This window comes from Bicyclus anynana, chromosome 23 (genome assembly GCF_947172395.1).
Source record: "Bicyclus anynana chromosome 23, ilBicAnyn1.1, whole genome shotgun sequence".
Taxonomy (NCBI): domain Eukaryota; kingdom Metazoa; phylum Arthropoda; class Insecta; order Lepidoptera; family Nymphalidae; genus Bicyclus; species Bicyclus anynana.
In genome coordinates this window covers 8,864,417-8,880,832 of record NC_069105.1, presented here as the reverse complement: position 1 = coordinate 8,880,832, position 16,416 = coordinate 8,864,417, and the positions used below count along the sequence as shown (strand labels likewise).

At 36.5% G+C, this 16,416-nt stretch overlaps 2 protein-coding genes across 2 annotated transcripts in view; one reads left to right on the top strand and one right to left on the bottom strand.

Annotated features, from left to right (window-relative positions):
* Positions 1-10,180, bottom strand: part of LOC112051086 (N-alpha-acetyltransferase 15, NatA auxiliary subunit) — a 158,835-nt gene extending 148,655 nt beyond the window's left edge. The window contains exons 1-10 of the mRNA XM_052888840.1: positions 10,003-10,180; positions 9,647-9,731; positions 8,895-9,157; positions 7,148-7,455; positions 6,150-6,284; positions 5,613-5,750; positions 4,449-4,716; positions 3,167-3,323; positions 1,317-1,441; positions 384-597 (exon numbers count right to left, since the gene is read on the bottom strand). Of these exons, the coding sequence (XP_052744800.1) occupies positions 384-597; positions 1,317-1,441; positions 3,167-3,323; positions 4,449-4,716; positions 5,613-5,750; positions 6,150-6,284; positions 7,148-7,455; positions 8,895-9,157; positions 9,647-9,731; positions 10,003-10,059 (1,750 nt within the window). The 5' untranslated portion in view covers positions 10,060-10,180. The remainder of the gene's footprint in view (positions 1-383; positions 598-1,316; positions 1,442-3,166; positions 3,324-4,448; positions 4,717-5,612; positions 5,751-6,149; positions 6,285-7,147; positions 7,456-8,894; positions 9,158-9,646; positions 9,732-10,002) is intronic.
* A 456-nt stretch (positions 10,181-10,636) lies between these two features.
* Positions 10,637-15,675, top strand: LOC112051085 (SRC kinase signaling inhibitor 1-like). The gene has a single exon (XM_024089563.2). It carries the CDS (start codon positions 10,794-10,796, stop codon positions 11,469-11,471), a length of 678 nt encoding a protein of 225 aa, XP_023945331.1. The 5' UTR covers positions 10,637-10,793; the 3' UTR covers positions 11,472-15,675.
* Positions 15,676-16,416: the final 741 nt, after the last annotated feature.

Sequence of the window (16,416 nt, the reverse complement as noted above, 5' to 3'; positions counted from 1 at the left end):
CTAACTTTGACAAAGAAATCGTTTAGTCTGTAACATACAGCATTGAATTAAATAAATAAATAAATAAATTATTATAAATAAATATTAAATTTGTTTGTTTTTATAACAAATTTGTTACAAATAAGTTAGAAATACAAATGAAATGTAACTTTTTCTTTTAGTAAACTAGAAAATGTTAATCGTTTATTACACCATTCGAGTACACCAACCGGCAATTTTAGGGAGCTCTTTACATGAAACATCTACTCTATAGAGACAGTTTTTATAAATGCGTTAGATCGTTGATCATATACTTTGGGTTAACGTCTAGCGAGTCAGGTCCTTATCTGATTCGTCTGAGGATGTTAATGATAGATGATGATGACGGCAATGTGTGCACGCACCTGTATCGGGCTCGGTCGTCTGCGGCACGTCCTGCAGCGGGTGCGCGTAGAGGCGCAGGTACACCTGGATGGCGACGCGGGCGCAGCGGAAGTAGAACGGATGCGATCGCAGTACGTCCTCCAATCGCAGCAGACCCACGTACGACCGCAGCGTCATTTTCCGCATGCAGTAAGAGTGGAAGTCGAACTGGTCCTCCATTATTTCTGAGAAGTGCTGCAACAAACAAAGGCATTTTAGGTATGATGCCCGATGAACGTGACAAAAAAATTTAGGCGTTCAGAGTTCTTGCGAAAATTTTGTACCTTTTAGTTTCAAGAACGCAGAACGCTAGTAAGCTGCTGCTGTAATTAAAAATACCGCTGCGATGGGAAGAAAAATAGGAATGTTTTTGATTCTGTCACTATAGGTCGACAATGGGCTACTTGCCTCTTTTGTAAACAGTGTTTAAACTGAATTATGGAAGTATTATAAGCTATATTTTATTTTGTCCCGTCAATAATAACCAGTAAAAAATTTAATATAAATGAAAAAATATCTACGTGAAATTTTTGCCGCCGAAACACAACACATTAGCAAGCGACGTCATTCATAGAGATAACAGCGTGATTGGCGTTTGCAATGATGTGATTATATCACGTCACCGCAAGCGCCAATCACAAACCGATGCCTTGTAGCGAATGACGTTACAGTTTATGAATGGCGTTGATGCCTTGTAGCGAATGACGTTACAGTTTATGATTCGCGTTTGTGGTGACGTGATAAAAATACAATTTTGTTTTATAAAAATATTACATTTACGAGATTATTTTCACAAATGAAAATGTGAAAAGAGTTTCTAGGCATCTAATCTGCCTCTATGCAAAAAATCTTCTTAGTTTTGTACAGCACGCAAGTAGCCTTCGTCTCGATATATGTCCTGTTAGTCAACTCACCCTATCGACCTCGTGTGCCTTCTTGAGCGCCTCGCCCCACTGCTGCGAGCGTTGGTACGCGGCCGCGGCCTCTGTTTGGAACCACATACACTGCATCTCGTTTAGATTCTCTGTTGCGGGCACTCCTGGAGGACAAATATATTTAATTACTAGCGGACCCGCTCAAGCTTCGCTTTGACTTATGATGCACTTCTTCCCTATCCCTACCCTACTCCTACCCTACCCCTACATTACCTCTACCGTATCTCAACCCTACCCCTACCCTAGTTATACCCTATTTTTACCCTACCCTATGATTTAGGGGTTTGAAAAATAGATATTGGCCTATTCTCATAGATACCGGATAAGCACAAAAAATTTCATCAAAATCGGTCAAGCCGTTTCGGAGGAATAGGGCAACGAAAACTGTGACACGAGAATTTTATATATTAGACTAGCGGACTCGCTCAAGCTTCGCTTTGACTTATTAATTTATTTATTTGCACTTCTTCCCTATCCCTACCTTACACTACCATACTCCTACCCCTACCCCTACCCTACCTCTACTCTACCCCTACCCTACCCTACCCTACAACTACCCTACCCTACCCCTACCCTATCCCTATACCATAAACCTACCCTACCACTACCCTACCCTACCCCTACCCTACCCCTACCCTACCGCTACCCTACCCCTACCCTATCCCTATACCATACCCCTACCCTACCTCTACCCTATCCTAGGATTTAGGGGTTTGAAAAATAGATGTTGGCCGATTCTCATACCTACTGAATGTGCACAAAAAATTTCATCAAAATCGGTCGAGCCGTTTCGGAGGAGTTCAAGTTCGAACACCGCGACACGAGAATTTTATATATTAGATAATATTTTTAAGAGCTATATATTCTAAATATAATACTTCTTGCCCTAAAAGTTGAAAGGCCTGTGTTAATAGTGCGAATCACCCATAGACATTAGGATTGAGTCCAACCCTTCAACTGTGCAACTATTGAGGTTTCAGTTTTTGCGGTGATTTTGTAGCCACCTAACATATCTATTAGTCGGGGATCCATAGAACTTTTTTACAACTGATTACTATCAAGTTAATTCATTCATCTCGATCTTCATCTCGATGAGATGATCAACTGTTTTATTTACGAAAACTCTTGATTCTGATAGCTGAGTGAGTTACCAGGAAATAAAAATTGCGAGATAATACAAGTAAAACAGTAAAAAAAACTGGTTAATAAAAACCTTTTATCTAACCTCGTGTCATAATATTCAAATTATGAAATTAAAAAATATATTAAAATGGCATAGATTATTCACATGCTTAATGTAATAAATTAAAAAATTACATTTTAACACTGCTCTGCACTGAAAGTGTGTTCTTTAATTTTTTAACAATGTTTTGTTTATATTGTAAAATTTGAAGTTGGTATATTTTAATTAAAATTAATTAATCAATTAATTACAAATTGAACACTATTTAAGCTGTGATGCAAATTTTTCTTCTTTTTTTATTTTTTACAAGTTAGCCCTTGACTACATTGTCACCTGATGGTAAGTGATGATGCAGTCTAAGATGGAAGCGGGCTAACTTGTTAGGAGGAGGATGAAAATCCACACCCCTTTTCAGTATGAAGACATGGCTGTACGGGTGTCAATCTTTGCCTGTTGGTATACACTTAAAAAATATAATATATTTTTTAAGTGTATTTCGTAATGTAATTTTGGTGCCACTAGAATTACATTATTGATTTCATTAAAAATTTATATTTTATTGAGGGTAGTTTATCAAAAGTTGTTACTAACCAGATGGTTTTTTTTTTACTATACCTACATCTGATCTTTCACATCAAACAAGTACCTTCTCTGGTGAACTTGGAGCACATCTCCTCGGCGCGCTTGACGTGTCCCGCGCGCAGCATGTACCGCGCGCACTTGCTGTTCACGTACCGGTCTGCCGTGTCCATCGCCTGCGCCTCCTCCAGCCATTTGTACGCCGACACCGGGTCGCCGGCGTGCTGGAAACGACATATAGAGTATTGTTACAAAAGACCTTAATGATAGGTGCTTAAGGTTCACAATTGCAGAGCCATTTGTATGCCGACACGGGTTGCCGGCGTGCTGGAAACGACATATCCAGTATTGTTACAAAAGACCTTAATGATAGGTGCTTAAGGGTCACAATTGCAGAGCCATTTGTATGCCGACACCGGGTCGCCGGCGTGCTGGAAACGACATATCTAGTATTGTTACAAAAGACCTTAATGATAGGTACTTAAGGTTCACAATTCGACAGAGCTGCCATCCATCCCAACCAACTAGTGGTTGAGGCCTGCAACTACACTCCCAACCTTAACGCTAACTTCAAGCAGAGGCGTCCCAAAAACATCCTTTACGATCCAGATGATGACATGACGACCGACAATGCTTCGGGGGCAACACAATCACAAGCAACACAGCATCTTCGCCGGCGAAGACGAGGTCCCCGATACCTAACGTCACCCGGACGCGGGTTTTCTAACTAACGATCTCGGGGGCGTCCGGATTGATTCACTCAGGTCACGGTTACACACTCCCGAATGGCCTTTGAAGCCGAGGTCCGAGACTCATAGGAGACGCTAGAAAGTCATTCTGTCCTCTATCTTTACTTTAGTCAAAGCTCAATCTCAAACCCCCCGGTGACGCCGTAGTGGTCCCAAATGGAGTGATGGCTCCATGGCACTTACTCAACACGAAAACAAAAACTTATAGTTCACAATTGCAGCGCATTGTATTGTACAGTTTAGGTCCTCAAACAATCCTGGAGTCCTAGCACATAACAATACGTTAAAAAGGCTTATGTGAAGCCCCTTTCACATTGGCGCAGAGTGAGGGACGCGTTACACCTTAAAGTGTACGATCTCGATTTATTGACAAACAAAAAATACAGGGTCTAGCCCATAGGTGCATCAACCCTCGCAAATTTCTACAAGAGGTAGGTCTCTTTTACAATGCGCATCTGTTAATATTAATTGTTTTTCTTGATTCGGAAGGCAGGTTCAGCTGAAAACCTCCTATTTAAAATCATCATTTTATTAACAATGCGTAAAATAATTGATTTGCATAAAGCATTTTGTCTTATGTAGTGTAAAAAGCTATCATACCTTGTATATCCTTCCTTTAACAATAAAAAGTTCTATCAAAGTCGGTGTATGTTCTATCGCAGCCTCTATATAATGCAGTGCTCTATCCGTGTCTTGTTTATGGTCGTAGTGTTGTGCTGCGAAGTAGTACGCCCATAGTAAAGCACTCGCCGGTTGTTTCACTTCGTCTGGTTCAGAACTAAACGTTCCTGACTTAGATAAGTTTTCTATATACTGTATAATGAATTTCTCTATTGTTTCCGCTTTACTTTCATCAGCATATAATGACCTGAAAACCCATTGTAATAATATTTTAAATGAATTGATGTATTAGTAAATAATTGAACTGTAAGTCTGTGATTTAAAAATAAGTGGTTGCACACAATCCTAAAATACAAACACCATTAAAAATTTTGTCTGTCTTGTCTTTTTCCCGGATAATCTCTGGCATGGTCGAACTGATTTAAATATAATGCACATGGAGTTTTATTGTTTGAATGGATGTTGTCTATGATTGTAAATTACATGTAATGCTTTATTGAACATTGACGGAATGCACTATTAAAGGCAACATGATCATCATCCTTTTTAACCTATATTTGGCTTACTGCTGAGCTCAAGTCTCCTCTCAGAATGAATCCACCACTATGGCCCAATGCAGATTAGCAGACTTCACACACGCATAGAATTAAGAAAATTCTTAGGTATGCAGGATTCCTCACAAGGTATTTATTTCACTGTTTGAAATGCACACAACTGAAAAGTTGGGGTGCATGCTTCGGACCAGATTCAAACCTACACTCTCCAGAATTTGAGGCAGAAGTCATTTCCACTTGAATCTCACGGCTCTAAAGGGCATATAATAAATAAATAAATAAATAAATATACTTAAACAATACACATCACTATTTAGCCCCAAAGTAAGCATACAGAGTAGCTTGTGTTATGGGTGCTAAGATAGTTGATATTATAATATTCATATACATTTATATACTACATATAAATACTTATATAATGTATAAATACACACAGACACTGGAAAACACCCATGCTCATCACACAAATATTTTCCAGTTGTGGGAATCGAACCCACGGCCGTGGATGCAGAAAGCAGGGTCACTACCCACTGCGCCACGCGGCCGTCAAAATGATACAATAAAAATAATTAAGAATTCAAAATGTTACCTCAAATCGACGAAAAGTGGCGGGATGCCTTTATGAAGACCATGTCTTAAATATTCATCTACTAGCCGTTCAAAGCTCGGCATTCGCGCTTCAGTCAGTTGCAGGCGCCGGGGCGCTATTGCTTTGGGGAACTCCTTTCTGAAAGTCATCAGAAGCTTAAATGAGCTGGAACCTAGTACGACCGGAATGCAGGTTTAAGGGATCCTTTCCGACTACAACGACCCAACACTCACCATTCACTGCTCAAGTTACTCTCCTCGCCAGTGGCGTGCATAAGATTGTCTAATATAAGAAGTTGTGAACGGCTTGAACGCTACAAGAATATTGAAGCCAACCGTACGGCGAGCGCCTCATACCGCCAGTAGTTCCCACCCGATCGCTACTCTAACTCTCCACTCTACCCTTTCTAACTCTCCACTCTTTACGAAGACAAGTCGCGCCACCTAGCGTCGGCACGAGCCAACACGAGATCGAGTGACGTCATGTCCGTCTCAGACGACTATTTCCTACAATATATTAATACAAAAATAAACTTACTTGTATACTTCATAGAAGGCCACAATGGCATCAGGGTCGCGAAGCTGTTTAGCTTCTACTAACTTTTGATAATACATGACATTCTCTGGGTTACGTTTGAGCAAATCTTCATATACTGTTTCACCTTCTTTATATCTGGAAAAAGCATTGGAAAATGTATTAAAATAACTTTCAATGCATTCTAATATATTTTATTATATTTAGAAAGTATTTTTCCTCAAAACTTTTTACCTATAAAATCATTCATCAATCATACAAAATCTATATTCGGATCACTTCTGAGCTTGAGTCTCCTCTCAGAATGGGAGGGGTTAGGCCAGTAGTCCACCACGCTGACCAACTGTGGATTGCCAGACTCACACATAGAGAATTAAAAAAATTCTCTGGTATGCAGGTTGCCTCACAATGTCTTCCTTCATCATTTGAGACATGTGATATTTAATTTCTTAAAATGCACACAACTAAAAAGTTGGAGGTGCATGCCCTGAATCAGATTTGAACCCATACCCTACTGAATCAGAGGCAGGGGTCATATCCACTAGGCTATTACAGCTCTAATCAAAGTATTAGTAATGCTATAGGTAGATACAAATCAGTTTTACATAAAGCTTGATTGATCTTTAAATGAAAAGAGATAAAGTTGTAATAGCATTTGAGAAATCATTTTTGTTTCTTTTCTAGTTAACCCAGACTACAATCTCACCTGATGGTAAGTGATAATGCAATCTAAGATAAAAGCAGGCTAACTTGTTAGGAGGATGATAAAAATGAACACCCTTTGTGGTTTCTACAAAACATCACACTGGAATGCTTAATAGCTTGGCGGTCCATCTTTGCCGGTAGAGTGGAACTATTTTTTGTTTTTTTTTTTTCATTCTTTACAAGTTAGCCCTTGACTACAATCTCACCTGATGGTAAGTGATGGTAAGTAATGATAATGGTATAAAAGTTTGCTTTTGTAGTAACTGTAATATATGTACAATTAGAAAAACACTCACCTCTTCAATTTCAAATAATACTCTCCAGAGGTTTCCTTAATAGATAACTTATCTGAAATTTGACTTTGGAATTTTTGCAAATGATGCAAGGCCCGCTCATACTGGCCCGACTCTGCCAATACCATGTTTTGGTATAACAACAACTCTGAATGTTCATAGTCATATGGGCCCTTCATCTGATTGGTTCGGAAGGCGTCTAATATACTATTTGCCATTTCAAAGTCACCGAGGAGGTGGTAACTCATTGCAAAGCCTATCCATGAAGCCCTTTGTGTTGGCCTTAACATGAACAGCTGGTAACGAGTGTCCTGGAAAGTTCATTATAATTTATACTACATGAAAAAATTTTCAAATAAGTTAATAAATAAATGTCTATGCCAATGTCCAGAAGTGGATGGATACAGGCTGATGATGATATAAATAAATAAAATATACATACTTAAAATATACATACACATCACTATCTAGCCCCAAAGAACAAGTACTTATAGCCTGTGTTACACTAAGATAGCTGATTTTATCATATACACTTATATGATATACTAGCAGACACCAAGTGGTTTCATCTATGTGGTTCCTGATCCCATAGGCAGGGATAAAATTTAGTGCATAGCACTAAAGTGTTTTTTCAGAAAGCATAGGTCTGGTGACAGTCGCCTGTATGACGTTCATAATAAGTACTATTATCATGGATTTCTGCATACTTTCCTTTACATCCTAAATGAAACAAACTGTAGTGGATAGTGCAGCTTCCCAACAGTGAAGGAATTTTTCAAATCAGTACAGTAGTTTCAGAGCCTATTTAATGCAACAAAGATACTATCAAATCTTTCACCAATGTTCATCACACAAATAGTGTTCATGGTACATGATAAACCGATTGTGGTGACAGGTCGGTCTAAACTGCCACCAATCTATACATATGTCTGCTAAATATGTGGCTATATATGGGTATTATCAAATAAACTATTTTCCAGCTGTGGGAATTTAACCCACTGCTGTAGATAAAAAAGCAGGGTCACTACCCACTGCACTATGTGGTCGTCAATGAATGTCTAGATTATTTTATCTTGGCAATATATTCACACAGCATTCTTGTATATGTTTTTTATAGTAATAATTGGCCGACTACACAGATGGCTCACTTAATAATGGATAACCATCAGTTATAACAAGAGCAAACTTCATAGGCCATGCAAGGAAAACATCCAACACAGTTCCACCCAGTGTCCATCATCCTGAGGTTTGAATAGTTAACCTCATGTGCCTGTAATTAGACAGGCAACCCTATCCTTTAGACCAGAACACTGCAATACTGCTTAGTGGCATAAATAATTATGGTGGTTATACTGCAAACAAACTAATGTGCCCTTTTAAGTGTGACATTGCCTTTTACTTTTCATTAACACTGCTAAATAGTGCAAGCAGGTAATGTCATATCAACTTAAAATAATCTAAACTGTTTTCTTTATATTTTATTCACCAAGTTAGTGCTTGAATGCAATTTAAAATGATGTTATGTGACAATAGTGTGTATTAGTAACTTAGAAGCCATACAAGTTTTCAACAAAATAACCTTGATTTGTATATAGGTATCTGGCCTGTGTATTTAACAAAATTTCCATGTTTATCATAATTTGTCTTATTGTAAGTCTTTAGAGAACTTGTCACTTGAAAAAATTTACTCAAATATAATTTTTACTTTTGCTTTTACATGTAAAATATTATTAAAATTAGTATTTCTTACTTTGTAACCTTCCAGATCCCGCATTTGAATTTGGAGTAACGACAAATCCCTTAAAATCTGTATATTCTCCTTCTCCCATTTTAATGCATTGCGGTAACACTTTATTGCCTCATCATACTTCTTGTCAGACCTCTGGAGAAGACCATAAACGTGCCAACATACTGGAGACTTGAGGTCATTGCGGAGACCTCTACGAACATACTCATATGCCTCATCTTTACGGCCGAGGCAGTTTAACGTCAGTCCCTTCATAGCCAGAGTCTCTGAAATAAATAAAAGTTATCCTTACAGATCTTCAAAAAGATCATGGTTCCAAAACAATATCCTAGATAATCCAGGGTTTAAAGTTACACTTTTCCCTTAATTGGAGGGAAAACAGGCATATTGGTCATGTTTAAAGAGATGTACATTTTTTTACAATCTACTTATTAGTGTAAAATTAACTTTTCATTTTTAAAGAGATACAGAGAGATAAAGAGATACTATCAGTAACACTCAAATGACAATCTCTAATACTCAAATGGAATTATTTACATAAAATTATATGTTTGGAATACAATAGGATTCCCCTGTAGAGCTAGAAGAACTTCAAAAGCACCCTAGCCTAAAATTATTAAATTGAAAGCTAGTATTAGAAGTTAAATATCAAATACTATAGATATTACCTAACCAAAACCGGTATATTTTAGTCAAATAAGCTCCGCATACTAGGAAGTAAATAATAAATAATTATAACTTTTTCAAGTACATACCTCCATGCTCTGCAAATTTAGGATTCGATAATATCTGCTTGGCGAATTTCAAGCCATTTTTGTATTGTTTATGTTCGTAACACCGCTGAAAATATTAGATAATTAATTAGTTTTCATTAACCTCTATTTATTATTGGATGCAACCCAAATAATGCAGATGAAAGTTATAAGGGTTTTATAGCGAAATCCTGTAAAATTTATACGTGAAACTGATATCACAAGAAGAGGCAGCAATGGGCAATACAACTGAGGTTTAATTACATTTTCATATCAATCGCTCTATTTTTTATTTGGATTTAAATAGGAGAGAATGACAAGCCACTTAAACTTAACTGTATGTTTACAACGGAACTTACCAATATTCTTTTGAAAAGAGCATTCTCTTTTGGTGGCAATGGATTACTTGGAGGCATTTTATCTAAGGAATATCAGTTATCTTTTTATTAATTCACTAATAAATTGAAATATTACTAAAAACCTCGTGGCTATAAACCAAAGAAGTCGATGAAGGAGTTTAGTCTATGGCAACTGGGTCACGTGACCCTTCAAAATCATTGCCATGTTTAAAACCAAACATCAAAATAAATGCCAAAAACTCAGACGAATTAAACCTTAATTGATACTACTTTCCGTGATTTTAGATTTTGTCTTTTAAAGCGGTTTGTACTTTTAGTACTACTAGATATAGAAGTATATAGTAATAAACCTTTTTAAAAGTTTGTAATTATTCGACAATCTCAACAGAGGTATTAAATCTGAAAAAACCTTGAACACTAATACTAGTAATATCTAAAAGTTTATTAGAATCAATGATTATAATCGTTGTACTAAAAATCGCGTATTATAAAGTGTTTCTTTACCTACTTGTCAATTCGTTAATTTCTAATTAATACTTACTTACACTATGATACAAACCCGTAGCTGCAAACTGACATTTCCATCACTTTTTGTTTGAAGATACTATCTGTGGTCTGTAATGCAAATTGCAAATGGCAACATTTGCATTTGTCAAGTTGAAAAAAAGTATGGTGTTTTGTCGGCTAAATTAAATTGAATTTACAGTAAAAACAATAAAAAGAAACTTGTTATAAATAGCTTTAAGTGTGTAACGTAGACGCGGTGGGTAACTTTACAGTGGACGAGTAATATGGGTATAGAAAACATGCGTCGCTGGCCAATGTATATTATTTTTGCAGTAACAATTTTACTTACCCTTTCACTACTTAATAGCTGGAGTATGGAGACCGAATTACAAAATCGACTCTCTCAGGTCAGTACACAGCTTCAAGAATGTTCGCGGCAGCAATCATTATGCATGGAGGAATCGCTAAGGTACCAACAACAACGCGATATTTACAATACAAAAGTAAATGATTTAGAGAGTTCCAAAATTAAAATGACCAACGACATATCGGATTATAAAACTAAAGTAGTGAAGACGGAGATGCAGGTCAATAGAACGTTAGTAGACGTCGAACTCTGTAAGACTGAGTTGCAATCATTGAAGAACTTGCAAATGAGTAAGTCAGCTACATTAGAAACTTTAAGATTGGAGAAGGAAACATTGACAACTCAATTAGAGGAGAGGAAGAAGAGAATTGACGAGTTGGAGAAAGAGATTGCTAAATTGAAAATATCAATGACTACCAAAAGTGCACCTAATCCATCAGCGTCTTCTAGAGTCACACCAGCTGCTCAACCACCAAAGTTAAGCCCAGCTTTAAATGCCAATATACCTATGAACGAGCCTGTTATCGAGAACAATGCTAAGGAAGAAATGGAGGACCCCAGTGCTCTAAATGATGATAACTTTGAACAGCAGTAATTAATTTTCATGTAAGGTAAAACTAGAATCTGGTGTGGGAGGCCTTTCCAACCAGCAGAGCATCTTTTGTGTGTGAAATGTCCACAAAGAGTGACAACACTTATCAGTTCAATTGTAGGGGTCAGATTAATTGACCCATTTCCATTGACATGTTGTAAAGAATGCCTGAGATAGTTCAGTAAGGATACATCAACAATATTGTGACAAGAGAGAGATTTTGACTAATAGCGGCAAAATAAAAATATTCTCTTTTTTACCCAGTGAATAGGGTAATATTATTTATGTTTCTGATATTGGTTGACAAAATTTCTTTCTCTTGTCTATATGTAAAAAAATTAAAATTGTTGGTACAAGTCTGAAATGACTTTAACAAGACAAGTTTTTTTTGTATATTAATTAAAGAATTGATGGATTTTGCATCAATTACTAAGCTATTAATATTATGTGATGTGCATTCTATAAAATATCAGGTGGAAAGCCTGCATTATATGGGAAATATGTCAATATAAAGGTTACAAAGTACTAAAGTAGAGACCTGACAATTGTGATAATTCTTTTATATTTGCCTTTAATTAATTTTGCATATAAATCAATAAGAGATGAAAATTGTATAAAACAGACTTTTATGTAGTTCTTAACATCTGTTAAAACATGGGTCCAAATCCTATTGGACTACTTATGTTTATGCACTCCTGGTCATAACGAAAAGTTTGACACCTATACATTAGATTGATCAATGCAAGGCTATGAACTGTATGCAGTGGCGTGCATAAGTTTGTCGATCAGGGTATGCACTAGTAAGAAAAATTAATCAAACTGGGAAAATCTTCATTTAATAAGCATCATGAAAACAACTCTTAGGGTATGCAGTACTTTAATGCATGTATGAAGTGCACGCCACTGTCTGTATGGCATTCTTGTAGGCTAATTTTTCACACTTGACCAATCTGCTGGTTCAATACATAGGTCCATTAGCTAAGCAATTTACATTGAATATTATTAGATGGACTATTTATTCTACCCTAGAAAAATCAGTCTACAGTACCCAGAAAGAAATTCTCATAAAATATATTTACATTTATTTGTGCTTGCATTGCTGATATGATAACTTTTATCAAATAAACACCTTATGTATTGTTTATTTACAAAAAATACCATTTAGGTATGCATTCAGATAAATAAGTCATAAAACTTATGATATAAAAGGGGCAATGCATTTATAACTGTGTTAGAAGGCCTTAAATTGATTATTATATAATTTAATCATGATGTAGCTAAATTTAATCAAAATTTATTTTATTATTTTATTAGATTAATGATGATGGTGGAAAAGCAATGGCTATGGTTATGATTTATGAGTATTTATTTTATATGTGTATATCAAAATTTAGTTTACTACAATGAAATCACAAATAGAAAACTTAAAAATTGTTTATTTGCATAGTATTCTAGTATATCTATTATATCAAATTTAAAATATAAGCAATCAGATGATATTTATTAGTTAATAGCAAACCAGTTATCTTCAGACAAATCATTAAATAATAAATAATAATTAATTATTGTAAGAATGTACTGCCATGCTATCACAAAACACTGTATCTAACATGAAAAATGTAAAATGTAAAAAAAAAATAACTTTTGAGAAATCAAAGTGAGTTATATGTTATTTACTTGTTAATCTGAAATTATTTATATGCCAGAAAATGTAAATGGTTAAGGAAATACATAGTGAGGAAACCTGCATACTTGAGAATTTTCTTAATTATATGCATGTGTGAAGTCTTCCAATCCAGCGTAATAGACTATTTGGCCGAACCCTTCTCATTATGAGAGGAGACTCGAGCTCAGCGGTGAGCCTAATATGGGTTGATAATGATGAAATATAATAACCATGTGTGTGGAAACCCATTAATGTGATGACCCATATACCTGACTGATACCCAATGGTATGCGAGCGACGGGCGGAAAGACTGCGCGGGTGTGAAATCGTGCGTGCGGGAGTGTTACGAACGAAGTTTCCATGCTATACAACTATCTGAAGATACAGTGCAATGTCATAGCCGGGCAGTGTACCTTAAGTTGAATTAATAAAGCCATGTTGGTGCCACATTCCCTAGATCTGACGAATTAAGTTGTAGAAATTTTTGTGTATTATTGCTCAATTATTAATTGTTATATATCGATGTCTCGAAATAATTCAGGCTGCTATGAAACATTTAATTTGTTTATATTTTTCATGAATTTTGTATATTAAACAATCAATGTAATGTTAATTATTATCCATATCTATACTAATAATATAAAGCTGAAGAGTTTGTTTGTTTGATTGAACGCGCTAATCTCAGGAACTACTGGTCCGATTTGAAAAATTCTTTCAGTGTTCGATAGCCCATTTATCGAGGAAGACTATAGGCTATATATTATCACCATATTCTTACGGGAACAGAAACCACGCGAGTGAAACCACGCGGCGTCAGCTAGTTGATGTTTATATTTTATTGGAGTCAATGCAAGAAATTTTAGTTGGTGATGTTAAGCCGACCGACCAACTTTGGAGCTGCATGGTGGTTCTAAACACCATATCCCCTCTTCTAGAAGGAGGGAGACCTGGCCATGTAGTAAACCGTTAATATGGCTTAATGATATGAAGTTTAAATTAAATGCATAATATGAATGCAATGCAATGTAAAAAAATAATAAGTATCATTAATTAATTAACATTAAAGTGAATTATATACTCTCAAATTATTATAACTAAGTATATATAATACATACACATAATGTATAAAATGTATTATGTAAGAATTCGATACACGACTAGATCTATTGATTGTAGCTCATTAGATCCACCCGGGACCCGACTCGCACCGCCTCAAATACAAATCCATACGAAGAATACTAACCAGTAACCGCTCGAGACGAGGAGGTGCGAGTCGGGTTCGGTGGCTCTAATGAGCTATAACCTTTATACACATACTTATAATACCTTGTGTGTGTTATGATCACAAGTGTAATACACGTGTTATAAGTATGTTTCCATCATAAAATGGTCAGTAGAGCTTGTAAAGTTTGACTTCTAAGCATTTGTAAATAATCGCTACAAATTAGAAGCTGATAAAGTACTCATTATCGTCTCTGTATCGAATTGATTTAAAAATTTAATAAAATGTGTACAATTCCATCTGTTATATAAAGGGTGCATTTTCTACCTATTCTTACAAATTATCTAGAAAATGAGCTTTGTACAAAACACCAGCATTCGTTTGCTTAGGCACCATGATCCAGCCACAAAATGACAAACATAAAACACTTCTCTTTTACGCCGGTGATTAAAATGAGGAAGTGTCGCTATCACTTAGTGTAGCACACAAGCCAATTAACCGTGCATTTTTACATAAGCATTTTTCTTGTAGTGCTATCTTGAAGTTTGCTTACCCTGTTCAAGCGCCCTGTGCACATCAATGCTTTCAAGAACTCGCCGTGTTACGCCTAGAGCTAAGATGCCATGCCACGTGATGTTTGCCTACATATCAATCGCTCTTCTCTTGTTGTGATGGCACGAAAGAGAGTGATAAAATGTAGTAAAACCTTTATTCTGGCAAGTTCGTTTATAACACTCCCATGATATGCGGGCGACGGGCGGAAAGACTGCGCGGGTGTGAAATCGTGTTGCGGTTAAGTGACGTGCATCAGTCGTGGGTTTTTCATTCATCGCTACACGCCCCCCGTCAGGCGCGCAATATCGGGAGTGTCGCCAAGCTATAGACAATTATTATCTCTCGCTGTAGGCCTAGCGTGCGACCAACGACCATGTCGCGAAAAGAAATAGACAAATGGCAGTGGAGTTGTCCCAGTCCCATCTCTTTCGTCCCAACACAATGAAAGAGCAATATTTCCATTTGCGCCGCTGTTGGTTGATATTTATCTATTTCTCTTCAGGAGTTGTCTTTGGTCACATGGTATGCTTACTGGTCATCTTAGCCCACTGAAAATGCACCCTTCTTCTTCTTAATTAATTCTTAAGGTATAAAACTATAATAAATACATAATTATAACTATTATAAAATTGATTTTTTTTTTATTAATTTCGTTTATTTTAAATTGTAAGACTTGGCAATTTAGTTATGATATTAGAAAATTATTTTTATTTTAAAACTATGTAATTTACAATGACTATTAAATTTTTATGCTAAGTACAAAAGTAGTTTTTTTAGTTTATTTTATTACCGTGGTCCGTGACCCATAATATTTTATTGACTATTTGATTCCTTACGATCCACGATCTTTGGATAATTAAAATAAGCAAATAAATATCCAAAATATAAATACTAATATCACAAAGAGGTCAAGTTTATGGTGTAGGGGGTAATCTCTTGATCTACTAAACCGATTTTGAAAATACTTTTACCACTAGAAAGCCACGTTATTTATAAATGATATAGGCTATATTTTACCCTCGCATTTTTACCCCAAACATTAAAATATAATTTGAACGCCTGTTCTCGTTAGTCCTATATTGGAGAAAGAGAGATCTTTTCTTTTCTGATTGTGTAAGTGCCGTAGGCATAATGGGACCTCGACTGCGTCACCGGGGGGTTATGTCGAGCCCAGAAAGGATCACCTGATTAGGCCCTAAGGCAGAAGCAGAGTAAATGGGTGGAATGACTCTAAGGGCGTCTCCTCTGAGACTCGGACCTCGTCTTAGAGGGCCGTTCGGCAAGGGTGTTTTGGCCTGAGTGTATCACCCGGGCGCCCCCGAGATCGTGAGTTAAAAAGCCCACGTCCGGGTGATATCAGATATCGGGGACCTCGTCTTCGCCAGCGAAGACGCTGTGCAGCTTGTTTGTGTTGCCTGATGGGATGCATTGTCGTTCGTTATGTCATCATCAGGATCGTAAAGGACGTTTTTTGGGCGTCTAGATCTAAATCAAGTGTTGGAATC